Genomic DNA, 27,505 nt, shown 5'->3' with positions numbered 1-27,505 from the left:
CCTGGTCTACAGAGCGAGTTCCAGGACAGCCAGGGCTACACAGAGAAACCCTGTTTGGAAACACAAAACCAAAACCAAACAAAATAAATCCAACATCATATAAACATACACCATTAAAAAACACAAAGCCACTTCATTTTCTGAGCACACATTTTCCCATACCGGATATATCCCAGGTCTTGATGTATTCTGCAGTCTTGAGTCCGGGGGTGGGAGATGGTCAGCCATCTGTGGCTCAGACCCAAAGTCTTTCAACTTTTGAAGCTGCTCTTTCTGTTCTCTGTAAATAAATGAAACTGCCTTTGTAGTTAAGCATGTTTACATCATCCCAAACAACTATGATTACAACCAAATTTTAAAAATACAAGAAAGAAAAACATCTAAAGACTAAAATCCTATGCAGAGCCCATACAGCACTTCAGTTGTGGTAACATTCTCTTGCTTTTACACAATTAACCCATCAACCATCTAAAACCTAGAATAATAAATTATCAATGGTCTCAACAACTGATTCTACGGCCTGCCTTGATAGTACATTACCTACCTATCATATTTCTCTTTTAAGCAATCCCAAATTTTTTTCTGGCTAATTTTTTTTAATACTCCACAAGTTACAAAATGGACTCTCTGTAAAATACAGTCTAAGACGGCATTTTAGGGTTTTGCAGGAGGCTTGTTTTGTTTGGGAGATGAGGATGGAATAGTTTCAGGTACCTGGGCTAGACTCAAATTGGCCAAATAGCTTTGAACTCATCATTCTCTTGCTACCACTTGCCAAGCACTTGCATTACAAGGTATGCACCTCTCATATCAGATTTTAAGACTTGAATTAGCTGTCATTATTTATAAAGGAAACATTTTACATAGAAATTGAGTTTTTAAAGCACTTTGATTAATATTAGACCTTCATTCTTCCAAGTCAACAAGTAGCTATGTGGAGCCATGGCTGATCATGGCTGATTATGGCTGATCATGTTAGATAAAGCAGTCCATCAGTCCTCACCACACTCCAGAGTTCCTGGCGCACTTCCATTCATTTTTGTTAACTTGTCTGACTATTTAAAAAGTCTCATGCCCAGTGGTGGTGGCACGCACCTTTAATCCCAGCACTTGAAAGGCAGAGACAGGTGGATCTCCAAGTTCCAGGACAGCCAGGGATACAAAAAGAAACCCTGTCTTGAATTTCTTTACATTTTATTTTGCCTATGTTTTGCCTGCATGTATGTGTACTGTATGCATGCAGTGCCCATGGAAGCCAGAAGAGGGCAGTGGATCCTCTTGGAACTGGTGGGTGATACGGACAGTTGTACTGAGCTGCCATGTGGGTGCTGGGTATATATACAAACCTGGCTCCTCTGAAAGGGCACTCAAGTCTCTTAACCACTAAGCCATCTCTCCAGCCCCACTTGTCTGACTCTTGAAAGCATGTTAGTTTACTACCTGCTATAGATGGTGAGAATACTCAGGTCTATATTCTTAAAAATAATACTCTGTATTCCTAAAGATTAATTATATATTCCTTCCTTTATTTTAATCCCTAGCTAACATCTCTTTACTTTTTCTTATAATTCCTACCCTCTACATTTACAGTATCCACTACAACGTCTCTAGAATGTTTACAATACCTCTTTCTATACAGTATTGTGACCCAAGTGGACACAAAATACATAAGGGTTGTTACTGGCTCATATAAATACTGCCTATGGTATTCCTTGCCTTTATTAAGGCATAATATAACTTATGTGCTCTAACTATGATAACTATTATCCGTTAGTCCATATATTTTGATTAGGTTTTGCTGTCTAGGAAGGGGTTAAAGGAGAAAAGGATGACCAAGCCGCACCTTTCATCCAGCGATTCTATCAACACAACAATGTATGAAAAAGTAATTTTAAGTAAGGAGAGTAAAGAAACTTGACAGTTTAGTAACCAATCACCAATCAGTTTTATGTTTTTCAGAAAAACATTAGATTTCAGAGTCAGAGTTCAAATTCTGGGTCTGCATTTAACCACCAAGTGAACTTTAACGAGTCTTAGTGTTACTGCGAAATGGGGATGACACTGCTTTTCTTTGCAAGCCTTTGGACAGACAAGGTTAAGACGGGAGGACCAGCGCAGCGCCCGGAACAGTTATGTCAATCACAGGAGCCCACAATTTAGAAGCAAGTCGCTAAAGGTTCTGCAGCGAGCCTCATGTCATGTCATGAATAATCTAGAATGAAGGACCAAGAACCACCTCAGACTACAGTCCAAAGAGACTTGTTTCCCCACCTGGAACTTCAGACTTTCGTTCTTACCTACGGTTACGCTTTGCCACATTTTTCTAGTACTAATGTTTCAGTTACAAACTCAATTAGTGAAACCCACAAATGTAGACCAGATTTGACAGATGAAGCAAACACATTAGAATCTATCAAAAAATTAACCATTTATTTTTCTCAAAAACCTGTTTGGAAAATAAATAAATAAATAAATAAATAAATAAATAAATAAATAAATAAATAAATAAAAAAAAAGCCTTACTATTGTAGCTATATAAGGAACATTACATAATGCCCACACAGTTGATTGTAGGTTAAAAAAAATCCAACTTCACAACGAAAATATAGGAAGAAAATCTGCTTCCAGTTAAAATCAAAGATGAACATTCCCAAAACAAAGTATCAGTAGTCAGAAAAATCTGAAGACACTCCCAGGTAACCATTTGTAACTCCAGCAGAGAAAATAAAGCACCTTCCACCATTCCATCAAACAGTAGGGACTATTCAGCCTATCAGATCCAATGCCAAAGAACAGGAGCTGCTTCCTGAAAACAACCTCATAGACAAAGCTCAATGAAACCAGGAATCCTGAAATGTTGAGTTTTAACACTTGACACATGCACACTCAAGGAATGCTAGCAACACATCTACAATGGCCAAGAACAGCAATCAATTTGCACACCCTAGGACATACATGAATAATTAACACAGTTTCCAAATACCCATCCTAACCCCAAAACAGCACTGAATAAGCAGAAATACAATTTCAAAGTTATGATAAGAAACAGGGTTTAAAGGGTTCCATTAAAACATTGCATTCAGCTGGGCTGTGGTGGCACACGCCTTTAATCCCAGCACTTGGGTGGTAGAGGCAGGCAGATCTCTTGAGTTTGAGGCCAGCCTGGTCTGCAGAACGAGTTCCGGGACAGTCAAGGCTACACAGAGAATCCCTGTCTTGAATAACCAAATGAACAAACAAACAAACAAACCCAAAGCCACTTCATTTAAAAAAGAGCAGTATGAATATCTGTTTCAACTAAAAGAAACGATCTTAAGGAGTGAACTTACCGAAGCATTTTCAATTCTTGTGCAGCTTTCAAAATGATTTCGTGCTGCCTCTGACTGAGAACCATTACCCCTCCAAGGCCTTGGTCAGAGTCTAAGTTTGCATCGGACCCCATCATTTCAGAGGAATGATGTGAGGATGGCATATGTTCCGCCATGGGGGAGTGTCTTTCCGCATCAGATGGGTACCATCTGTCTGACAACCGCTCTCTTTCCCAGTCCATTCTGTCAGGAACATAATCTCGCTTTTCCCGCCATGTATCTCCTCTTTCTGGGTACTCTCGAATCCTCAACTCACCCCTATCACGGAAATCTCGGTCATACCCATGTTCTCGATTTCTTTCTTCTCTCCATCTATCATCCCGATATCTATCCAAAGGTGGGAGAGGTGGGAGAGGTGGTAAAGGTGGAAGAGATGGGATATCCCGTTCACGAAACTGTGATTCCTGTTCATCCAGTGGCCTCCCATAATCTCTGTCCCATTCGTTATCCACATTTCTATCATATATATCCACAGGTCTTCTAATCCGATCCACATCTCTGTCTAAGTCCCTGTCCACTTCCCTACCATAACCCTCATCCATATCTTGATCTCTTTCCCAATCATCCCACCAAGGGCCTCGCCTGTCTCCATCATGAGGCCGAGATGGTGGTGCTGAGAACCTGTCCTCTCTGCCGTATGAATCTAGTGTATCATCTTGATAGTCACGTTCACACTCTCTCCAGTATCTCTTCCTATCCCAGTCATCGAGTCTCTCTCGCTCAATTGGTGCATTTCTACCATCTAATGGGAACTCTTCGTGTCCTCTCTCTTCTCCATGGTTCCACGAAGCCCTAGAAGGTTCATCTCGGTGGTAAGGATACATTTTGTCTCCACCATCTCCTGGTTCTGGTCTGAATGGAACTCTATCATGACCAAAATCTGGCCTTCCTAATCCCCTTTCTCGACTACCTGGCCCTCGAGGTGGTCCCCTCTCCCTGCTCCCAGCTCTTTGAGGGGGTCCTCTCTCTCTACTTCCAGCCCTTCGAGGAGGTCCTCTCTCCTGACTGCCAGCCCTGCGAGGTGGCCCCCTTTCTCTACTGTTGGCTCTGCTGTCCTGACTGTCTTGTAGGCCACCTGGTATTTTATCCCGACTGCTTCCCGGTCTCACAAACACCCTGTCCCGGCTGCCTTCTTTGTTCATTTTCTCACGACTGTCTTCTCTTCTACCCAGCATTTTATCGTGGAAATCTTCTTGCTTGATCAGACCTGGACCTCGATTAATTGTCTGGCCACGACCTCTGTTTACTAGTCCTTTATCCCGTGAATCTTCCACTCTATTTTGCCCAGGACCTCTGTAGGATGAGCTGCTGCCTTTATTGCCTTCTAATCTATTTTCTCTGCTGTCTGGCTGAGGAAGAGCTTTTTCTTGGTGGTTTTCTGAGTGGGACAAACCAACACCCAAAGGTTTGAAATCATCTGCAGACAATGCTGCTGCTGCTACTGCAGCTCCTCCCTCCATGCTCCCTACTTTTGAGGGGAAAGGAGATTGAGAAGGTACAGGTTTATTTGCAAGGGATACAGGCTGAGTAACACCTTGGGCTTTGTCCATTTCAGTCTCCATACTTTGAGAATTCTGGTTCCAATCAGAGGGCTCTATGGGTGCTTCCGAGACGTGGCTTTTAGGTAGCTCTTGTTGAGAGTTGCTTAGGTTCTCATTTGATTGAGCCGCCTTGGTATCCTTGACATCTGCAGAAATGGAAAACGCGGCTGACTGAATTTTTAAATTCTTCTGCTGGTTACTACTTGTGTCTGCTAATGGCTCTTTGTTTCCTGAAAGAGGTTCTGCTTGTGACTTAGGTTGCTGCTTAGGCTGCTGCTGATGCTGCTGTCCGACAGTTGCTTTGGGGCCTTTCCACTGTGGTCCACTCTGTCGAGGACTCAGGGATGTATTAGGAGTTATATAAAATTGAGATGCTGGGCCCCGGGGGATCGTTCCCCATTTGCTTTTAGTGCCCTCTGCTGGGTGACTTTCATATCTGGGTCTTGGCCCATCGGGGCGATTTCCTTCAAAACGAGGCCCTTTGGGTCTCGGTCCTTCACACCTTGACCCTAAATCCTCAAATCTTCGAGGACCATCAAATCTACAAGTAAAACAAAAGATATTACTCAAGACAGTAAAGCAGGAAAAGAAAATTCTCCATGTAAGATTATTTAAGGCACTCTTGCCTTAGACTTTGTTTATAACAGTGATTCTTGGACATTAGCAAATCCCATGTCACCTATCAAAAGTCAAATGTTAGGGCAGCAGTCCTTGGAAGACTTCAAGTGTAGAAATCATGTCAGCATTATCTAACATACTTCACCAATCTGTAGCAAGACTGACCTACTGAGTGTTTAAAAGCAATTGTTAAGTATTGCGCCTTGGTACATGGAATAGTTCACTCCTTTTTAGTAGAAAAAGAATAATTCCACAACCACAAATACTTTTAGAGTTAAATTATAACCAAAAACCAAGTGTAGAACAATCAATAGGAAAATACAATAAAACTGTAAATACTGTGAGGCCAGTACTAAAATCCTCATTAACAAATGTCATACACACATGTACATACATGTCATACATATACATACATACATGTGCATACATGTCGCACACACATTTTAAAAGTTTTCTCTGAAGTTTTTCAAAGTCTGGACAGAAATTTGTTTGCTCTGAACCATTCACTAATTAAAGAACTGTTCCTTCCCGTGGACAGTGTGATATAGTAAGACATAATAAAATGTTGCTGGGGCCTTCAGAATCAACAAATAAAAAAACTGTAAGTGTTGATAGAGTAACAATAGGTGAAAAGACAACAGGCAGAGAAAACTCAGGTGAGAGGAGTACTGTTCTGCAAAGGGCTTACAGATTCTTAAATTGAGACTTGAAAGGCAGCATTTGAGATGTCTGGGTGTTAGTGATGACAGAAATAGTATGGAGGGTACCTCAGACTAAGAAAGCAGTATGGAAGACAGAAAGACAGAGAAGCACATAATGTGTTTGGAAACGCAAATGGCTTAGTGTGACTAAAGCAGAGGGGAGCAGAAAAGGATGCACAGAAAGACAGCAAGCTAAGGATGAAGGTAAAGAGACAGGCAACTGTCAGTCTCCAAAAGAACTTGTTTGACTGGCATGGCAGGTACTAACCGACCATCCCCAAATCCACTCCCTTTCTAGCTGTAATCCAGCTTCCCCACTTTCAGTCTAAATGTAGACTGCAGACTTTCTTAACCTCTTCTACTACAACTTGCACCAAGCTCTAGAAAAGGAACTGAAAATGATCGAAACAGGGTTGGGGATTTAGCTCAGTTGGTAGAGCGCTTGCCTAGCAAGCGCAAGGCCCTGGGTTCGGTCCCCAGCTCCGGAAAAAAAAAAAAAAAAAAAGATCAAACATCCTTCTGGCTTGTCCTTGTAAACATTAGGGCTTCCTCTTCATATTTCCTTTTTTAATGCTGCTTCCAAATTATACTGCACTATGTAAATAAGGATAATGCACAAAGGGATGGAAGCAAACAGTAAAGAACCCAAATTCTAAGCCACTGCATAAATCCTGAGAGAATACAGTTTGAATCTGTTAGAGACTTCTGTCTTTGGATCTCTGTAAGGTTGATTAATTAATTCAACTGGTTAATACAGAGTTTATAGTTACTTTATAACTGCTTAAGAGTCACTTAATACAGTCCAATTTTTCAAAGATTAGTTTTTAAAAACTAATGAAGAGGAAGAAAGTTTGCAGAGTAACTGATCTTATTTGTTTGAGACAGGGCCTCACTATAAAGCCTTAGCTGGCCAATAGAACTCATGACCAACAATTTGGGTAAATGAGGGTAACAGCAATGTAACGGTGTAAAGCAAGACAGAACTGACATCATTTTGTAGCCAGTGGGAATTATATGTGAGTACAGAAAGGGAAGCACTTAGGATGATGGCAAAGTTTATGGTTTAGGTGACTATGGACTAAGTCCATATGGACTAACCCTTCATGCCTTTAATGAAGGGTTTTTGTTTCACTGTGTGGGAAACCAATGATGAATAATAAAAGTAATTTCAGCAAAATATTTACCTCTCAATCTCTGTCACTTTGGGCTTTCTAGTGTAAAAAAGGGAGGAACTACTTCTATAGCAAGGAATCAACACTAACCTTAAGAAACAGAAGCTGAGGGGGTGGAGATTTAGCTCAGTGGTAGAGCCCTTGCCTAGCAAGCGCAAGGCCCTGAGTTCGGTCCCCAGCTCCAAATAAAATAAAATAAAATAAAATAAAATAAAATGTAAATTAAAAAAAAAAAAAAAGAAACAGAAGCTGAGATTACAAGTTTTACTTTGAGGTTCTGAGTCAACAAAATGGAAGCTACTGAGAGTAGTAGCTGGTACCGTCTGAGATAGGGTCCTACCATGTTGTCAGAGCTGGCCTGTGACCCTTCTGGATCAGTATAAATTCTAGGGTTACAGGTGCATACCACCACATTCGGCTGATCCCAACTTCTGGGAGGAGGACACTGAACTACATGCAGTAAAGAGTATGTCTGAAGTGCAAGAGATTCTTCAAATCAGCCCTCACTACCTCCATGCTTGATAATTAAAGTCAATGGAGGGCCTGTGGAAATGGCTCAATGGATAAAATGCTTGTGTTGCAAGTGTGAAGACTGGAGGTCAGAGCTCCAGCACCACATACAAACTGGATGGAGAGCTGGAGTGGTGGCTCAGTTTTAGACCCACTCTTGAAGAGGACCTGGGTTCAGGTTCCAGCACCCACACGGTGGCTCACAACTACCCATAACTCCAGTTCCAGGATCTGATAGCTTCTTCTGACCTGGGCAGGTAACGGGCGAGCAGGAGGTCCACATATACAAACAGTAAGCAAAGAGTCATACACATAAAACAAACAAACAATGATGAGTGAATACGGCAGTTAACTTTTGCACAAGAGGTAGAGTCAGGGATCACTGGGACAAACGGACTAGCTAGTTAAATAACACAGATTAGCCAGCTTTGAATTCAGCAAGAGACCTGGCCTCAGTAAACACAGATTATGAAAGAAAAACATCCAATGTCAATTTCTAGCTTCCACATACATACCCACACATGTACAGCTCATATGCATCACATACCATGTAAAGACACACCCACAAATAAGACAAAATAGGCTTGGAAGATGGCTTAGCAGTAAGAGTGATAGCTGCTCTTGCCGAGGACCAGAGTCAGTTCCCAGCACCTATGTCAGGTAACTCACAGGCAGCCGTAATTCTCTTCTGGCACACACATACGATACTACCACTACCACTACCACTACCACAGGCCTTGTCTGTCTCTATCTCCCCTCTCCTCCCTCCCTCTCCCTCTCTCTATGGGCAAAAAAAAAAAAAAAAAAAAAAAAAAAAAAAAAAAAAAACTCAGACTCAGCTGAGGTGCCTGCTGAGAGTAAAGGGAATATAGAATGGTGCCAACAATATGCCAAAGACTTCTTTTCAAGGAAAGGATTCGAGTGCTTTTGTTATATACAAAAGTCTCATACTAGGAATAAAAATCTCCCTAGGAACAAGTGCAATTAGAAATATATGGAAAAGAATTCTGATAATGAAGTTCAGCCTACCTGTCTGATAATTTACAAACCTATCACAAGATAGTAGAATATATATTAAACACACAATAAAGAGAAGGTAGTAGACCATAATCTTAGGTTTGAGGTTTTTTTTTTTTTTTTTTGGTTTTTTTTTTTGTTTTGTTTTGTTTTGTTTTTTCCCCCGGAGCTGGGCTGGGGACCGAACCCAGGGCCTTGCGCTTGCTAGGCAAATGCTCTATCACTGAGCTAAATCCCCAACCCCAGGTTTGAGGTGTTTTAAAAAATTTGTTTTGCTTTATCTTTATAGACTAAGTCTCTAGCTCAGGCTGGCCTTAAACTCCTTATGTAGTCAAGAATAACTTTTGATCTTCCTGCCTCTACCTCCCTAGTGCAGGGACGATATATACAAGCATAGTCCACCACCCAGTTTATGAAGTTGAGGATCAGCAAGAGTCTCTACATGGCAGAGAAATACTCTGCCAACTGCGCTATATCCTTGGCCCTTGTTTATAAATTCTGGAAGACAAACAACAACATACTACAGGCAGCAATGTTCAGAAGAACTGTGCTGGCAACAGGAGAGGATAAAATAAAAATGTAACTGGCTGCCTGCAGAATCCAAACGGCCAGGACTCCTCAGTACCTGCGATGTGGAGAGAAGACAAGAGTTCAAACGTTTATCTAGTTTCCAAGAATAAAAGGTGCAACAAGCCACTCGTGTGTGGGGTAATGGTCTTGGAGTGGAAAGTGCTTCTGATCCAGGCCTGGAAGAGCCAAGGTCAAGGCGGACAAAGCCCAGGAAAACCTGCTACTTAGCACCACATTCTCTCTCCACTCTAGAGGGGCTGCTCAGAGCAGGAAGAGTCACTCTGTGCTGGAGACTATCATCTTAGAAAAATCAAGATTCATTCACCAGGAGATGGCGATCCTAGAGTTGGACTGGGAACAAATTTCAGAGTGGTTTTCGTGTGACATCCAGGAGAACAAGTTGGTGGCAATGAAAATAGTCAAAAGTGTTGAACACTGTCCTGAGACAGCCCTGATAAAATCTGTTTACTAGGGCTGGAAAGATGGCTCAGTGGTTAGGAGCAATGACTGCTCTTCTGGGTCCAATTCCCAGCAACCACACGGTGGCTCTCACAACCATCTGTAATGGGATCTGATGCCCTCTTCTGGCGTGTCTGAAGACAAAAACAGTGTATTCAAATAAAACTTAAAAAAAAACAAACCAAACCAAACCAAACCAAACCAAAAATCCAGTTTGCTAAACTCAGTTCAAAATTCAGACCTGAACAGCCTAGTTGGGAAACTGCTCAACTAGTAGATGCATAGGAGATTACCAATGATGGGACATGTATCTTTTTAAAGAACTTACAACTTAAAATTTTTTTCAAATATGTATTAAGTATAATGACCACATATACTTCCTATTACCTTCTTTTGCCCCAACTCCTTCCAATGAACCCCTTCTTTCCAACAATTACCCCTTCCTTCATATCCATGTCTGCATCCCACTGAGTTTAATTAGAGCTGCTTGGACGAGCATAAATTTAGTTATTTATCAAGCTGTGAGCAATTTAACAGTGGTGTAGCCACAAAAACTAGAACAATGGTTTTCAACCTATGGGTCAACAACCCCTCTTGATATCCTGCAGTCAGATATTTACATTACAATTCATAACAGTAGCAAAATTATAGTTATGGAGTAGCAATGAAATAATTTTATGACTGGGGGTCACCACAACACAAGGAACTGTATTAAATGGTCAAAGCCATCAGGAAGGTTGAGAACCACTTGGCTAGAGAGATGACTCAGTGGTTAAGAGAACTTGTTGCTTTTGCAAAGGAGCTGGGATCAGTTACCAGAACATATACAGTGAGTGGCACATGACCACCCATAACTCTAGTTCTAGGAGATCTGACACCATCTTCTGAACTCTGAGAGCACCAGGCATAGTGGTGCCTTTAATCCTAGCACTGGAAAGACACAGGCAGGTTGATCACTGAATTTGAGGATAGCTTGGTCTATCAAAGAGTTCCAGGCCAGCTAGGGCTACACAGAGAGACCTTCACTCAATCTTCTTTCCTGCCAAAAAACAAAAAACAAAAAAAACCCAACAACCCCCCCCCAAAAAAAACCAAAAAAATTCCATGTAGTGCACTACACATACATGCAGGCAAAGCATTCATTCATATAAAATGGACCAATAAAAGGATATCACTAACCCTTAGCCTTCACGTATAGTTTTAGTTTTAGAAAAATTCTTTTTTTAAAAAAAAAAAAGATTTATAGAGGGCACTGGATCCCATTACAGATGGTTGTGAGCCACCATGTGGTTGCTGGGAACTGAACTCAGGACCTCTGGAAGAGCAGTCAGTGCTCTTAACTGCTGAGCAATCTCTCCAGCCCCCTTAGAAAAATTCTTAATAGCTGTAGCTATATATAAAAACATTTCATCAACAGTTTTCCTTGTAGGTATAACTTATAAACAAACAAAATTTCTAAGTTTTAAAACCCAGAATAGGGCCAGTGAGAGAGCCCAGTAGGTGCTTGCCACTAATCCTGTGTGCCATCCTCAGGACTCATGTGATGGAAGGAAGACCCAATTTCTGCCTGTTGTCCTGTAAACTCCACTCCCTCACACAGACACAATAAATGTAAGAAAAAAATAGAGTAATGTGTATATTATTTTGCAATTATAATTTGGATTCATTGAGTTCTTTCTTAAACTTACAAATATTGAGATCTTAGTGATTTCCCCCTATATCCTGAAAGCACTCCATAATTTCCTTATCTTAGATTTGTTACTCATAACATTTTTTCTTAATTATGCTTTAAAATACAAAAATAAGGAGATAATTACAACACACACACACACACACACACACACACATACAAAATCAATGAAGAGAATGAACCAAAGATAAAAGAAAACATCACCTTAGAATTATCCAAAATATCACTGTTTTGGGGCTTCATTAAGCACAATGCAAACTTAAAACTTCCATTTCCTACTGTAGTAATAAAGGTGACAGATAAATCTGCTTCAAATTCACTACAATTGGGGAGCTGGAAAGATGGCTCAGTAGTTAAGAGCAATGGCTGCTCTTCCAACAGACCTGCCTTAGATTGCCAGCACCTATGTGACTCACAACCATCTGTAACTCTAGTAGTCACAGGGAATCTAACACCTTCTTCTGGCCTCTACCAACACTAGGCAAACGCTTGGGACACAGGCATACATGTAGGCATAACACCCCAACACACAAAATTATTTTATTAAAATCTAAAGATATGCGCAATGACACCAGAATTCCAATTCATCATGTAGGTGAATCTGTCAGCCTTCAGATGACCATATTCCAGATGAATATGCTCAAGCTCAAGAACCAAACGATAAATTCTATTTATGTATTATGTATGTATTTTTTTCACGCGTGTCAAAAACTTGATCTCTGGACTTCTTCAAGTTATAGACAGCTGTGACCTGCCATGTGGGTGCTGGAATAGAACCCAAGTCCATTGGAAGAGCAGTCATTACTCTTAAGGCTGAGCCATTTCTCTAGCGCAACCCCCTTCCTTTAAATACAATACATTCTTATCAATGGAAGGCACGCAGTCCTGCCACCTCTTAGTCATTAAACAGGAAAGATTTTTAATGCATATTTCATGGCAAGAATTTGGACCATCTTGATTCTCTAAGAGGATACAATGACAATTACCCTTTAAGATTTTATATATCAAACTATTTGATACAAAGTAAATTTACTCTTAATAAAACTGATTAAAACTTCAAAATTGTTTTTCACCATCCTTTTACATTCTTTTATAAATCATTGCAAATTTTAAACTAAAAGGGGTCCACTGAATTTAGACAGTCAACAATGACACCTTTTCTGCTATAACCCAGGGTTAAAGTAATTGCTACAGACTGAGACACCTGTAATACATACAATGGATCCTAGAATATATAAAAAATTCATATATATCAGTAAGAAATAGAAAAATAGTCTAATATTAGCATTTCATACAAGAGGAAGTTTAACCCATTGATGATTGAATGGAAAGCAGTATAACTCTACTAGTATCAAAAAACAAAACAAAACAAAACAAAACCAAACTTCCAACTTTTATCACAATAGCATTAACCATCCTCTAAGGCAGCTAATATTTTCTAAGTTTAACAATACTAAGAGTTGACACAAAGGTTGAAAAATAAAAAAACAAAACAAAAACCTGAAATAATACTGTTGAAAGGATAAATTAAAACCACTTTTCTGAAAAACTATTTAACAATATGTACCAGTGTGGAACATGTACAGACCTATGGCCAAACAATTCCAATTGTTTAAGTCCACGCAACGGCAAACTGTGTGGGAACAAGAAAGAGCAAACTACAGCAATACTGACAAAGCAATACTGAATCTGACAGCAAGAGCCATGGGAAAATGACAAACTCAAAATGGACACAGAGCACGACTCCAACTGCACATACAAAACACCTGAGCAAAAGCACATGCATACATTCAGGAACAGTCAAGATGTATTCAGCACCAGAAAGCATACTGCAGGCCAACGAGATGGCTCAGTGGGTAAAGGCACTTGCTACCAAGCCTCATGGCCTAGGAGCCATCCCTGGGATGCCTATGGCAGACGGAGAGAGAGAACCAGGTCTCACAAGTTGTCCTCTGACCTCCACAGCAGGCTGCAACGAGTGCATATTCATACACATAAAATAAACATATATAGATATACTAATAAATGCAATAAAGATATATTTCAACATTTTTTTTCTTTTCTTTTTTTCAGAGCTGGGGACCGAACATATTTCAACATTTTAAATCATAACTGATCATTAATATTAGAATAAACAGGTTATGATAAAATCATATTGACTAATCCCCAGAGATGAGAATGTTATGCATGACACAATCTCACATTATAATATTAAGCAAAATATACCATATTCAAAGAATTGTATAAAATATGATTACCATTAATAATAAAGTTCAAAAAGTAGGCAACCTATGGTATAAAAGACAGTATAGTGGTCATCTTTGGGTTGGGGGTAAATGACTAAGAAGAAAGATGAGAAGAGCTTTTTTAAAACTTCGATTTATTCCTTTCATGTTTGTCTTGCCTGCACGTATGTTTGTATAGCATGTGCTCATGGAAGTCAGAAGTGGGCCCTGGACCCCTTGGAACTAGAGTTAAAGATGTTTGTGAACCACGATGAGTGTACTGGCTGGCTTTATGTGTCAACCTGACACAAGCTGAAGTTATCACAGGGAAAGGAGTCTCTGTTGAGGAAATGTCTCCATGAGACCCAGCTGTAAGGCATTTTCTCAACTAGTGATCAAGAGCAGGAGGGCTCCTTGTGGGTGGTGCCATCCTTGGGCTGGTAGTCTTGAGTTCCATAAGAAAGCAAGCTGAGCGACCTGAGCAAGCCAGGAGAAGCAAGCCAGTAGTAAGTAACATCCCTCCATGGCCTCTACATCAGTTTTTGCTTCCTGACTTGCTTGAGTTCTGTCCTGACTTCCTTTGGTGATGAACAGCAACAAAGAAGTATAAGTTGAATAAATCCTTTTGTGATGGTTTGCATATGCTTGGCCCAGGGAGTGGCACTATTAGAAGGTGTGGTCTTGGGGTTGGGGATTTAGCTCAGTGGTAGAGCGCTTGCCTAGCAAGAGCAAGGCCCTGGGTTTGGTCCCCAGCTCCGAAAAATAGAAAAGAGGAAAAAAAAAAAAAAAAAAAAAAAAAAAGGTGTGGTCTTGGTCTTGTTGTAGGAAGTGTGTCACTGTGGGGGTGGGCTTGGAGACCCTCCTCCTAGTTACCTGGGGATGCTCAGTCTGTTCGTGGCTTCCTTCAGTTGAAGATATAGAACTCAGCTCTTCCTGCACCATGCCTGCCTGGATGCTGCCATGCTCCTGCCTTGATGATAATGGACTGAACCTCTGAACCTGTAAGCCAGCCCCAATTAAATGTTGTCCTTTATAAAACTTATATTGGTCATGGTGTCTGTTCACAGCAAAAGACCCTAACTAAGAGAAGTTGGTACCAGGGATCATGCTTTCATTTGGAAGAATGTGGATTTTGGGACTTTGGATTTGGAAAGCAGTAACATGCTTTAAATGGGGCCTAATGGGCAATCTTAGTAGGCATTTGGAAGTCTTTGTTACTGAGAGTGATTTGAATTGGGTAGGCCTGGCCCAAGAGGTTTCAGAGGAGAATTTCGGTATTGCTGCAAAGACTGCTTTTGTGGTATTTTGGTGAAGAATGTGACTGCTTTTTGTCCTTGTCTGAAGAGTCAGCTTGAGGCTAAGGTGAAAAGACCCAGATTAATTGCATTGACAAAGTCTTAGAAATGCCCATCATAGACTCTGTTCTCTAGGTAAGTCTCATGAAGAACATTTTAATGAAAAAAGAGAAGTTGAAAAAGGGAAAATACAAGATATATGGTCCAAGTATTAAAGGGACACCGGAAGTGAAATGGAGCTGAATCCTGTGTTCAAGGATATTAAATTGAATTAAGGAAGTAATGACCTTGGGGCAAGAGCCCACCCAGCTAAGTTAGCTCCAGGCAATTTAGCTTTAATCCAGGAGGCAAAGACAAGCAGATCTCTGAGTTCAAAGTAAGTTCTAGAAGAAACACTTAAATACAGGTGTGGTGGTACACACCTTTACTCCCAGGAGACAGACATCTCTAAATTCAAGGTCAATCTACAGAGCTAGATTCAGGACAGCCAAGCTTAGGCAGTGAAGGAGTTAGGAAAGAGGAAGCTACTGATGTTATAGAACAAGGGGGCCATGTTCCAGCTCCTACAAGCAGTAGAACTCAGCAGCTTCAGCCATGTGTCTCTGGCTTTATATTCAACAGGAGGAGGAGACTATTGGGACAATTGATGCTGGTTAGCTGGAGCTAAAAGAGATCAGCATCACTGAGGTGAAATCTTCTGGGAAGTATTATTTGAGAGCTGTGTTCCAGAGATGCCAAGGCTGTACCTTGTGCTGTGGCTGGACTTGGTAATGTGTAAGAGTAGTACCCAGGTGGTACTAGTTTTGAAGGCATGAAGGGGTCATGGAGAGCAGCTGAGGCTTGGCACTGTGAGAGGCCATGGAAAGCCATTGGTGAAGGTGCAGTCTCAGTAGCAACTGATGGCCCAGGACAGAAGTGGTCAGGCAAAGGAGCTGAGGCTTGGCACCGTGAAGAGAGCCTACAGAGGCTATTGGTGAAGCCCAGTTGCAGTGGAAAACAGCAGTGTTTTGGAGACACCAGTACCATGAGATGACCACTAAGAACAGCAGCAGCAGTGGAGTATGGGCACCTGGAGCCTAGAAGACAAGGTGTGTGCTACAAAGGGCAGAGCTGGAGAAGTGACCCAAGCTCTTGGAGGACACCAGAAGACTGTGAGTGGATCTCAGACATTGGACGGTTAGAGTTTGATTTTTGCTTTTGATTGTGACTGTGCCCTGACATTTTTCCCTCTTGAAGGAAGAAAGTATTTAGTGGAGCCCACAGTTAAGAGACTTTGAATTGAAAAAACACTTTGAATTTTAAAAGAGATTGGGTATTTTAAAGGGATTGAAATTTTAATATGTAAGAATTTGTAGAGACTGTGGAACTTTTAAAGTTTAGATCTTGGGAATGATTAAGAAAGTAAGGGTTGAGGTTTAATAATGATGTGTTTGTGTGTCAAGATGACAAGGGTTAATTGTACTGGCTGGTTTTATGTGTCAACTTGACACAAACTGAAGTTATCACAGGAGGAGGAACCTCAGTTGAGGAAATGGCTCCATGAGATGCAGCTATAGGACATTTTCTCAACTAGTGATCAAGGGTGGAGGACCCAGCCCATTGTGGGTGGAGACATCCCTGGGTTGGTGGTCTTGGGTTCTATAAGAAAGCAAACTGAGCAAGCCAGTACATCCCTCCGTGGCCTCTGCATCAGCTCCTACTTCCTGACCTGCTTGGGTTCCAGTCCTGACTTCCTTTGGTGATGAACAGCAACCTGGAAGTGTAAGCTGAATAAACCCTTTCCTCCCCAACTTGCTTCTTGGTCATGATGTTTATGCACGAATAGAAAACCTGACTAATACAATGAGTTTTGGGAATCAAACCCAGGTACTCTGCAAGAGCAACAAATGCTCTTAACTCCTGAGCTATCTCTCTTTAGCCCACCGAGGAAGACTACTTAAACACTAGTAGTTTTTATTTCTTGATAGTGATGATATGAGCATGTCTTTGTGAAAATTCATAGTGCTGTATATAATAACCTGGTAGTTTTCTACATTTACTTTCAAGTCAAAGTTTCAAAGTTTTGTTACAAGTTCTGGGAAACGCAAATCCATTTATGTGAGAGCTGACAAGCATAAGGGTACTTCATCTACAAGAACCAATGAAGAGAACACACACAGACCCTTGGTGTTCAACACTCTCAATTCTTGCCTCTCTACCAGTTTTCTTTTAAGACTTTTTTTTTTCCCCAGTGTGGCTTACATATCCCTTATGCATTTATAACAGAATCTGAAATAACTAATAAAAGAAGTTCGGTTTCCTTAAGAGTGTAGATTGTTCTAACTCAATCTCCTTGACTAGCCAGCTTCTTGTTTTGTTTTTGTAACTCAGTTATATAGGAGAAAAAAGATGTTTCTGAGTAACAGTCACTAACTTGTCTCTGTAAGAGCTGTATGAGCAGGACGGAGCAGGCGGCCCACAACTTCAATCACAGCATTCAGGAGGCAGCAGCAAGCAGAATTGAGTTTGAGGCTAGCCTGGTTTACAAAGCAGGTTCCATGACAGCCAGGGCTTCACAGAGATTTGTCTTGTAAAACAAAATAAAACGTAAGAATGTATACGAGTCAAAGAAGATGGGCAGAAATGGAATGGAATGAGGTAAACTAATGTTGGAGAAAGACAGCATAAGCAGAATTCAGTTTTAGGGCTAAAAGCCCAACCTTATCAAAGTTGCAGCATGATGATGCATGCCTACCACATCAGCATGAGGAGGCTGAAACAGGAGGATTAAGAATTTGCAACTACTCTAGGCTACACAAAGAGTTCCAGGTCAACCTGAGCTAAGTAGCAAAGCTGTATCTGTGTCTCAAGAAACAACACCAACAAATCAAACTAATCAAAAAAAAAAAAAAAAAAAAAGTTGCAGTTAATAGGACCAGTGTTTGATACTCAGCACAAATATCAGGTGGCTAACAGACACCTGTAACTCCAGCTTTAGAAGATCCAGTACCTTCTTCTGGCATCCTTGGGCACCTACATGCATGTTAATATGCATATAAATTAACATACAAACAAAGTAATACTTTAAAAACATATATTTGGGGTTGGGGATTTAGCTCAGTGGTAGAGCGCTTGCCTAGGAAGCGCAAGGCCCTGGGTTCGGGTCCCCAGCTCAAAAAAAAAAAAGAACTAAAAAAAAAAACATATATTTACAATATGTTGGATTAGGTTGTAAATAGGCCCATGATCCTTCAGGCCCTGAGTCACTGTGAAGGACACCAACAAATCACCAGCTCCTAAAACAGGAGTGGGAAAAAGCTAGAACCAATTGAGAATGTGGAAAGAATATAAGTTTATATGGCTGGCAAAAAGAACAGGTAAGTTAAGGCAGTGAGATAATAGAACAGTTTTTAGTATCTGTAATAATGCACTGTGGAAAAAGAATAAAATAACCCACTCTGGTGTTGCTCCACAGAGGCAGATCTAGAACAACAGATAGACATTATAGAAATGTATTTACATTTAATGCTTAAAAACCTTTTTAAAACACTCAAAAGCCAATGTTCCTTTATTTACATGCCAATATTCAAGCATAGCCTATCGACCTCTTGTCATTATATATGTGCAGGTACGTGCAAGTCACAGCAAGCACGTGGAGGTCAAGGACAACTGTGCCAATCAGTACATAGGTTCTGGGGATCACACTCGAGCCATCACCTTTTCCACTGAAATCCTCCTCACTGACCCTGGTAACTCACTTATAATCAGCCCAAGTCTCAGCATTCTTTACCTCTTCACAGACATGAGCTCACTGAGATGATTTGTATAATAAATAAGGTGATGTACCAGACCTTTCACAGCAAGCCAAAGTACAACATGAGCATGGGCTCCAGAGAAGGGATGACAATACAGTTCCTAAAATTCTTTAGCACTATGATTATTAATTGTACCTTTGAGGGAAGAAAAAAAACTTTTAGGTCCTATGTTTGGGAGTCAAAAAGGAAAACAGTATGAGAGAAATCATGGGAGCTGAGGAGCTGGAAGCACGTTTTATGTGGTGGTAAGACGACATGTTTCTGACAACCAGTTGCTAAAAGGCAAAGCTTGATCTAAGAGACAGACATGAGTTCAAATCAACAAGATGAACTATACTGCCAATGAACGAACAGCACAAATGTAGTCACAACAGCATGACTCTGAATGACGGCATTCCACACAGGCGTTTGCTTTGAGTAGCGCCTCAGCTCTATGTCCCAGGCAAGCAACCCTGACCCAGCGAGCTGGCTCTTTTCTCTGCTCCAGTTTGTAGATGGTAACGTGAAATAACTCACCTAGTGTCACAGGTTATTTACAAGACTCCTCAAGGGGAAAATGGATATAAAGGTTCTAACATGGCTTCAGAGTACACAGAGGAATTCATATTAATTACACCTAACGTTTTCCTCAGCTTCAATTTTGAATGGAGTTTTGATCATGTTACTTTCAGAACTTTAAATTGGGGAACAACAAAAAAGATAATTTTTTTTTCTTTAGATACAGGGTTACCTATAGTCCAGGCTGTCTTCGAACTTACTCTATAGCCAAGGACTAGGCTTGAACTTCTGATCTTTCTTCCTCTACTTCCTAAACCCTGGGAAAACAAGCATGTACCATCCTACTCAGCTAATGTGGCTAAGGGATCAAACCCAGGGCTCTGTAAGGGCCAGGTAAGCATTCCACTAGCTGAGCCACATACCCAAACCATATATTTTTGTTTTTAAATATTAAAGGCTTAAATTTAAAATGACCTTAATTAATGCACTGACACTAAAACCAGAAACTAAGTAATATACAAATAGGTGGCAAAAAGCAAATTATAAAACTTTCAGTATAATCCTGTATATATTTTAAATCTTTCAATAATAGAATTAAATTACATATATAATTTTTTCTACTATAATTTTTGACCAAGAAAAAAACGATTAAAATATTTTTGCAGCTAGATGTGATGAACATATCCCAGAACTGGGGAAGCAGAGGCAGATAGATCAAAACCAGCCTGGTCTACACAGCAAGTTCCAGGTCAGTCAAGAGTTACTTGGCAAGAACTTGCCTCAAAACAAATCAAAATTTTCCATAGAAAATTTGACATTTATGCCACCCAGAGGGAAAACTAGACTCTTCTAAGTTTGGGAACATGAATTTAACATGTTTATTTTGAGAGACTTGATATGCAGACCAAGCTTGCCTTCCTATGTATGTAGCTCAGGCCACTGTTTTTTCATTTTTTTTAAAATTACATTCTGTACGTATGTGGGTGCACATCCTCCTTGGCCTATATGGTGCTCGGAAGACAACTAACAGGAGACAGTTCTCTCTGCCCATCATGTGGGTTTTAGAGACAGAACTCAGGTGATCACACACAGTAACAGGAACTTTTTCCTAGCTCATGGCTTAGCCTCTTGTATTCTAGGCTTGCTGGCATACACCACCATTCTTTACTGAATTTAATGCTTTAGAAAAAAAAAATAGCAACCACTATTTTTTTCTTTTCTAATTATATATATATATATATGGTCTAAAGACAGACATCTTCCTAAGGAAAATATAAAGACCACAAGGTTCCAGGGTGGCGGAGGTGGAAGGATGGCAGGGATTTTGTAACTTTTGTTCTGTTGAGTATGTTGAGTAAAAGCAGGAACTTGGTGTGATGGTTTCTATTTGCTCTGCCTAGGAAGTGGCACAGTTGGGAGGTGTGATCTTGTAGGTGTGTCACCGTGGGTGTGGGCTTTAAGACCCTCATCCTAGCTGCCTAGAAGTCAGTAGTCTCCTAGCAGCCTTCAGATGAAGATGTAGAACTCTCAGCTCCTCCTGCACCATGCCTGCCTGGATGCCGCCATGCTCCCTCCTTGATGACAATGGACTGGACCTCTGAACCTGTAAGCCAGCCCCAATTAAATGTTGTCCTTATGAGAGCTGCCTTGGTCGTGGTGTCTGTTCACACTAAGACATTTGGTATCTATAGAACAAATGGTTTTCTAAAAGGTCCTATTTACCCTTATACTAATCTAGCAAATTATACTTGCTAATTTAATTATTTGTCAAACAAAAAGGAAAACAGGTAAGTTTAAAGTATTATTCCCATTCTGTCTCTGTGTTATGCTTTTTGTTTTATGAGGTAGTATGTCATACAGCCCAGGTGGGGCCTGGGTTTGATTTAACACATAGCTCAGGATAATTCTTGAAGTCCTAATTCTCTCCTGCCTCTCTTCCCAATGCTGGGATTACACAGTGTGCCATTATACTTGGCTTAAAATATTATTTCTAAAACTGCAAAGTCAGTAAAAAGTGGTCAGCATTACTGTAAAATACATTCATTCTAGACTATTATAGCCAGACAAGATAAAAAGTAGTTATATATGCAATCTTTTTTAAGTTATGTCAGGTTGAATTAGCAAATAATACTAACATTTTAACTGTAAATCCATGAGTGTACACAGAAAAGTACAAAGGAAACACAAACACTGGATAATCTTTGGATTCTACTACAGCTTATATAAAATTAGCCACAGTAGGAGCACTGACCTACCTTGGACCTCTTGGACCTTCCAAGAAACTGCCTTTAGGAGGGTCTGCAAGCAGTCCACCTGACTTCACTGGCGTGTCCTTAGCTGCAATGACGGATTGAGATAGAGCAGAAGAAGACTCGCCCAGTCCTTGCTCAGATGAGAACACCTTGCTCAGAGGTTTGGAATTCCCTTGTTCTGACTGAGGTGGAGGGTGATATGGTGAAGGTGGGGTTGAACCAAAAGACACAGGTGTGGGAAGCAGTGCTTGTCTAGGTTTCTCTGGGACCTGTGAGTTCTGAGAACTGGAGGCTGGTGGAACCGGGGCTGTTAACTGAGGCGGCATCCCTTGTGGGACTCCAGGGGGAGGTATTCCAGGGGGAGGTGTGGCTGAAGATAGCGGTGGGAGGGGCAGGACAGGTGGTGCCCCAGAGAGAGATGGTGGGGGGAGGACTGGAGGTGGCCCTGCTGAAGAGAGGGAGGGCGGGGGGAGGACTGGAGGTGGCCCTGCTGAAGAAAGTGATGGAGGCATTCCTGGTGGGGGAACAGAGGTTGGTAGAGAAGGTGGCATCACAGGTGGAGGCATGCCAGGTGGTGGTATGGTGGAAGGCAGGGCGGGGGGCATCACTGGTGGTGGCAATGATGGAGGTAATACTGGAGGGGGCATTGTTGGCAGAGGTGGAGGCATCTGAGAATATGGGACAAATGGAGGTGGCATTGCCATGTTTCCCATGTACTGGTTCTTCACAGTCTGAAATGAGGTGACTTTCTCCTGGAGATAGGTCTGAGTGGCTCTCATATGTCCTTGCCATGTTTTCCACTGCTTCTCATACTCCTGAAGCTGATCTTTATGAGGGTAGGAATGGAGCTGCTCCTCCCACAGCTGGAACTCTCGCTCCCATTCTTGATAGAGATGTTGAAACTGTTGCTGCTGCATCTCATAATGTCGCAGCTGCACATCGAGAGACATAGTCTACAAATAAAGGACAAACATTCTTTCAAGACAGCCATGTAAGGATTAGTCCTAATTTCCATTAATAAATCAAGACTACATAAAATTTTAGGAAACTAAAAAAAAAAAAATGTCCAAGGGGAAAGATAAAACTGCTAGATCCTTTCCGTGATGATCACTATTTCGTCCCTTGGGCTGAGCAGCACCACACTTGGAGAAACCAAACACATGCTACAGCAAATGCTACCTCAGCAATGAGTGGGTTCAATGTCACTGAGGATCGTTTCAGAAGATGGAAAATCCAGCCAGGCAGTGGTGGCACTCACCTTTACACCCACTGCTGGGGAGGCAGACGCAGGCGACCTGAGTTTAAGGTCAGCCTGGTTTAAAGCTCAAATTCCAGGACAGTTAGAGCTAAAACAAACAAGCTCTGACTGAAAAAAGCAAAAAAGGGAACTACATTCCTATAACACAGACAAAGGAGTATACCTTTTTTTTTAAAAGATTTATTTATTTATTATATATAAGTACACTGTAGCTGTCTTCAGACACACCAGAAGAGGGCATCGGATCTCTTTACAGATGGTTCTGAGCCACCATGTGGTTGCTGGGATTTGAACTCAGGACCTCTGGAAGAGCAGTCGGGTGCTCTTAACCGCTGAGCCATCTCTCCAGCCCAAAGGAGTATACCTTAAACATGTAGGACAAACACCTAAGTCGATCACTTATGCTGTGGTGCTATGTTATCACTAACACTGCTCAGGGGTAGGTGTGTGTGCTGGCTGCCTTGGCCGATGAGTTATACACTTATTTGTTACTACAGTGATATTTTTAGACATATCAGATTAACGTAGTTATGTGGAAACAATCCATAGGTCTTAAATCTCTTAGCAACTGTACTCTTAAGAGACCCATTCTATCTAACCCTCCCTCTTTAAGGAATTCATTACAACCCTCTCCTTCCAGTGCCTTCAATGATACATCACATTACCTGAGTATCCTTTGAAATAGCTACTTGTCAATACTTCTAGATTGTTAGTTTTTCATACTTAAATCTCTTTCAGGAGCAACAAATCCTTTCTGCATGTTTGGGAACGCTTCCTGCTTACTTGTTTTGGAAACACTTACCTGTATATGTGGCGAGTGCTGGATGACTTGCTGGTACTGCTGTAGGATCTGCTGTAACTGAGTGTGCCTCTGCATTATTCCTTGATACTGGAAGCCGACTCGATGCTGCTGGTGCTGTTGCCAATGTGCCGCTGCAGCCTGCAACTGTTTTAATCTGGCATCTTCTTCTGGGTCTTCTGACTAAATAAGAGAAATACATGTAAGCCATAAAACAGCAACCAAATCAATCAATTCCAGAATCCTCCAATTCAGGCTAACTGAGAGCAGTTATCCCACATTAGACAAACCCAAATCCCTATCTACACAGGTATTATGGATGGTAGGACAGGGGGTTGAAGGGCCACCATCTCACTAGAGTTATTCTTAGACAGGACAACCATTTCCCCAATAGGAAGAGAATTCGCAGGTCTAGTACTTTCAACCCACTGAGCAGTAGAGAACCTCTGTACCTTCCTTCCCTTTCACTCTCTCCCTGTCACTGTTGGATGACAATATATTGTTTAGTAAAGCTGAGAGAACCACATTCCAATAATGTGGGGACTTTCCATGCTCCAGTCACCATCTCAATGTGACAAAGATGGTCATTTTCAATGCTTCCACACTGTAAGACGGTTACTATAAATGAATTCTTCCGATGAGTAGAGAATAGATCAGCTAACCTGTCTAGAGTCACCATCACAAGTGGCAGTGTTTGGACAACTGACCCTAAAAGCTAAAGATAAATGAGTGCTCTGTACTGTGATCATGAACACATGTGGACATCTCTCTTTTAACGCTTCTCTTTCAGACAACCTCCCCAAAATTCCTTTGCTAATTTTAAACCTGATAAGCCGACATCTCGTTACTTCAAAAGTGGACTTTTTTTTTTTTTTTTTTCTTTTTTTTTTTTCCGGAGCTGGGGACCGAACCCAGGGCCTTGCGCTTCCTAGGCAAGCGCTCTACCAAAAGTGGACTTTTACAAGTACCTGAACACATGGAAGAACTTAATGACTGATAAACGATAAACAATCACCTGGGGCTCCTCAGGCGGGAGGGGAGGTGGCATCTCTTCATTTGGAGGTGGTAATGGGGGCTCTTCCGCTGCAAGAGGCTCTGCTATCTGACTGGTAGCTGGCACTGGAGCTTCTTCTTTTATGGGTTCTGGTACATCCTTTGCCGTGACAAGACCCTTTTTATGTCCTGGCAAATGCACTTTTGTCCTCTGCTGCAAGCTAAGCAGATGTTGTCGATACCAATATTGTTGCTGCTCCTACAATACAAGCCATTTTTAAGAATTTTATTTTATTTATTCCATGTGTATGTGTGTTTATAGGCACAAGCATGCCACAGTGTGTGGAGATCAGGAGACGGTTCTCTCCTGCCACGTGAGTCCTAAGGGATACAACTCAGGCCATCAGGCTTGACAAGTGCTTTCCCTGCTGACCCGTCTCGTTGGCTCAGTTTTAATTGATAATCACCTGTCTCTGCAGCTGGTACAGTATTGAGCTCAGCGTTTTGTGTAGGGCAGGCGAGTGTTCCACTACCAAGCTATAGACCAAGAATTCCTCTTATTCTTTTAGACAGAATCCCAGTAAAATGTCCAGCCTGTCTTTGAACTTGGTCTGTAGCCCCAGCAACTTCAGTCTCCTAAGCATAGGCCTGTCATTACACCCAGCTAACATAACACTTTTTCACTGTAGCTGTCTTCAGACACACCAGAAGAGGGCATTGGATCTCATTACAGATGGTTGTGAGCCACCATGTGGTTGCTGGGATTTGAACTCAGGACCTCTGGAAGAGCAGTCAATGCTCTTAACCACTGAGCCATCTCTCCAGCCCCATTAACACTTTGGGTTGTTATACAGAGAAACTCTGCCTCAAAAAAAGATAAAACAACAACAAAAACAAAAAATGTTTCTCGGGACTTGAGAAATGAATGGTTCAGCAGTAGGAGAACTGGGTTCAGTTCCCAACACCCACATGATGGCTTACGACCATCTGTAACTCCAGCTCCAGGGAATCTGATGCCCTATTCTGACCTCCTTTGACACTAGGCATGCAAGTGGTAGACACACACACACACACACACACACACACACACACACACACACACGCACGCACACACACACACACACACACACACACACACACACACAGAGGCAAATCACAACACATATCAAATTAAATAAATAAATTTGAGTCTGAGAAACAGGTGGTAGCACAAACCTAAAAGACTAGAAGGGGGTATGTGTCTAATTGACCTGTGAATATGAGACCAGCCTGTCAAACAAAACAAAACCAAAAACATGGAGAGGGGGCTGGGAAGGTAGTTAAGTATGGAAAATGTCTGCTATGCAAAATCAGGACCTTACATTTCCAGAACCCACAAAAGAGACTGCAGACCACAGTGCCGGTCTGCAGCCTCAATGCCAGAAGACAGAGTCAGGAAGATGCTATTTTTTTTTTTTTTTAACAAGATCTCCATCATTTTATTTTACCAAATGAAGACTCAGGTGCCACATGCTGTGGTGACCGCCTGCTAGCTCAGAGAGACAGAGCAAGCACCCAGCTGACCTTCCTCCTCAGCTGGTCCAGTTCAAACACTTTAAACTGAATGTCCCTCCCTTCTGCGTCCTTTGCATCTCTGACTCTTACTCTCTATGGGTTTTTTCCCTATGTTCACTTCTTTGTCACCTGGTTGCTTGATCTGCCTCTTGACCTATGGTTGACTTTTTAAAATCCTGTTTACAATATTCAAGCAGAAAACTTTGTACAAAGGGTTTGAAGAAATGGCTCAGTGGTTAAGAGCACTGACTGCTCTTCCAGAGGTCCTGAGTTCAATTCCCAGCACCCACATGGTGGCTCACAACCATGTGTAATGGGATCTATGCCCTCTTCTGGTGTCTGAAGACAGCTACAGTGTACTCACAAACATAAAATAAATTATAAAGTATTTAAAAAAAAAAGACATGTACAAGCCAAGACACACAACTAAAAACAGGTTATTTCCAGTAACTAGTACAATCTCCAGGTTCACAGTGTAATCAAATATCCTACAATAGGAAGCTCACTGGCAAATCAGTATAACTAAAAATCCCAGCTGCAGTGCAGTGAGAGACCCTGTACCAAGGGGGGGAAAAAAAAAATCAAAAAACATCCCAGTACCAACTAACTAAATAAATAAATAAAAATCAATTTCAATTCTCATTATTCATAGACTCTATATATGTGAATTTGCTTATCTACCAAAATTTACTTCTAACTCCAATATGGCAAGTGTTCCCAGTTACTTTATAAAGGAAGAACAACAGTGGGAGAGCTGAGTGGCTGACAGGTGTATCCCCAGCTGAGGAAGAACAAGGTGGTGCAGCCTTCTGGCCACACTGTCATTTTCATAGCACAGTCACCCCACAGAATCCAACAATTTTTTGCTAGCTATTTTGAATTTAAAAATCACAAACCCACCCCCAATCACTTAGGAATGTTGGCAGGCGGACCAGACCAGTCTGATCTACAGTGAGACCCTACGTCAAAAATCAACCAAAAAAAAAAGTAAATAAACAAAAGTATAAGGTTCCCCAGTCACAATGCCTAGTACTGTCTAGTATCCCTAAGCAGGCTGTGAGTGCTCTTACAAGAAATGTATGCTCCCTAAATTTCACTCAAGAAAGCATTACTGTTTACCAAGAGTTGAATACTAATGAATTAACAGTATCTTAAAAAATACAGTGTCTTTAAAGAGAAAGCATGTTATAT

The 27,505-nt window shown here is 41.3% G+C and overlaps 1 protein-coding gene across 1 annotated transcript in view; it reads right to left on the bottom strand.

Annotated features, from left to right (window-relative positions):
• Ylpm1 (YLP motif containing 1) overlaps nt 1-27,505 on the bottom strand; it is a 77,755-nt gene that overhangs the window by 36,206 nt on the left and 14,044 nt on the right. The window contains exons 2-6 of the mRNA XM_032908146.1: nt 24,783-25,019; nt 23,771-23,950; nt 21,714-22,663; nt 3,330-5,450; nt 163-280 (exon numbers count right to left, since the gene is read on the bottom strand). Of these exons, the coding sequence (XP_032764037.1) occupies nt 163-280; nt 3,330-5,450; nt 21,714-22,663; nt 23,771-23,950; nt 24,783-25,019 (3,606 nt within the window). The remainder of the gene's footprint in view (nt 1-162; nt 281-3,329; nt 5,451-21,713; nt 22,664-23,770; nt 23,951-24,782; nt 25,020-27,505) is intronic.

The sequence above is a fragment of the Rattus rattus genome, chromosome 7 (assembly GCF_011064425.1).
Source record: "Rattus rattus isolate New Zealand chromosome 7, Rrattus_CSIRO_v1, whole genome shotgun sequence".
NCBI classification, from domain to species: domain Eukaryota; kingdom Metazoa; phylum Chordata; class Mammalia; order Rodentia; family Muridae; genus Rattus; species Rattus rattus.
The sequence above is the reverse complement of the archived record's forward strand: the minus strand, read 5'-3'. Positions and strand labels throughout refer to the sequence as shown.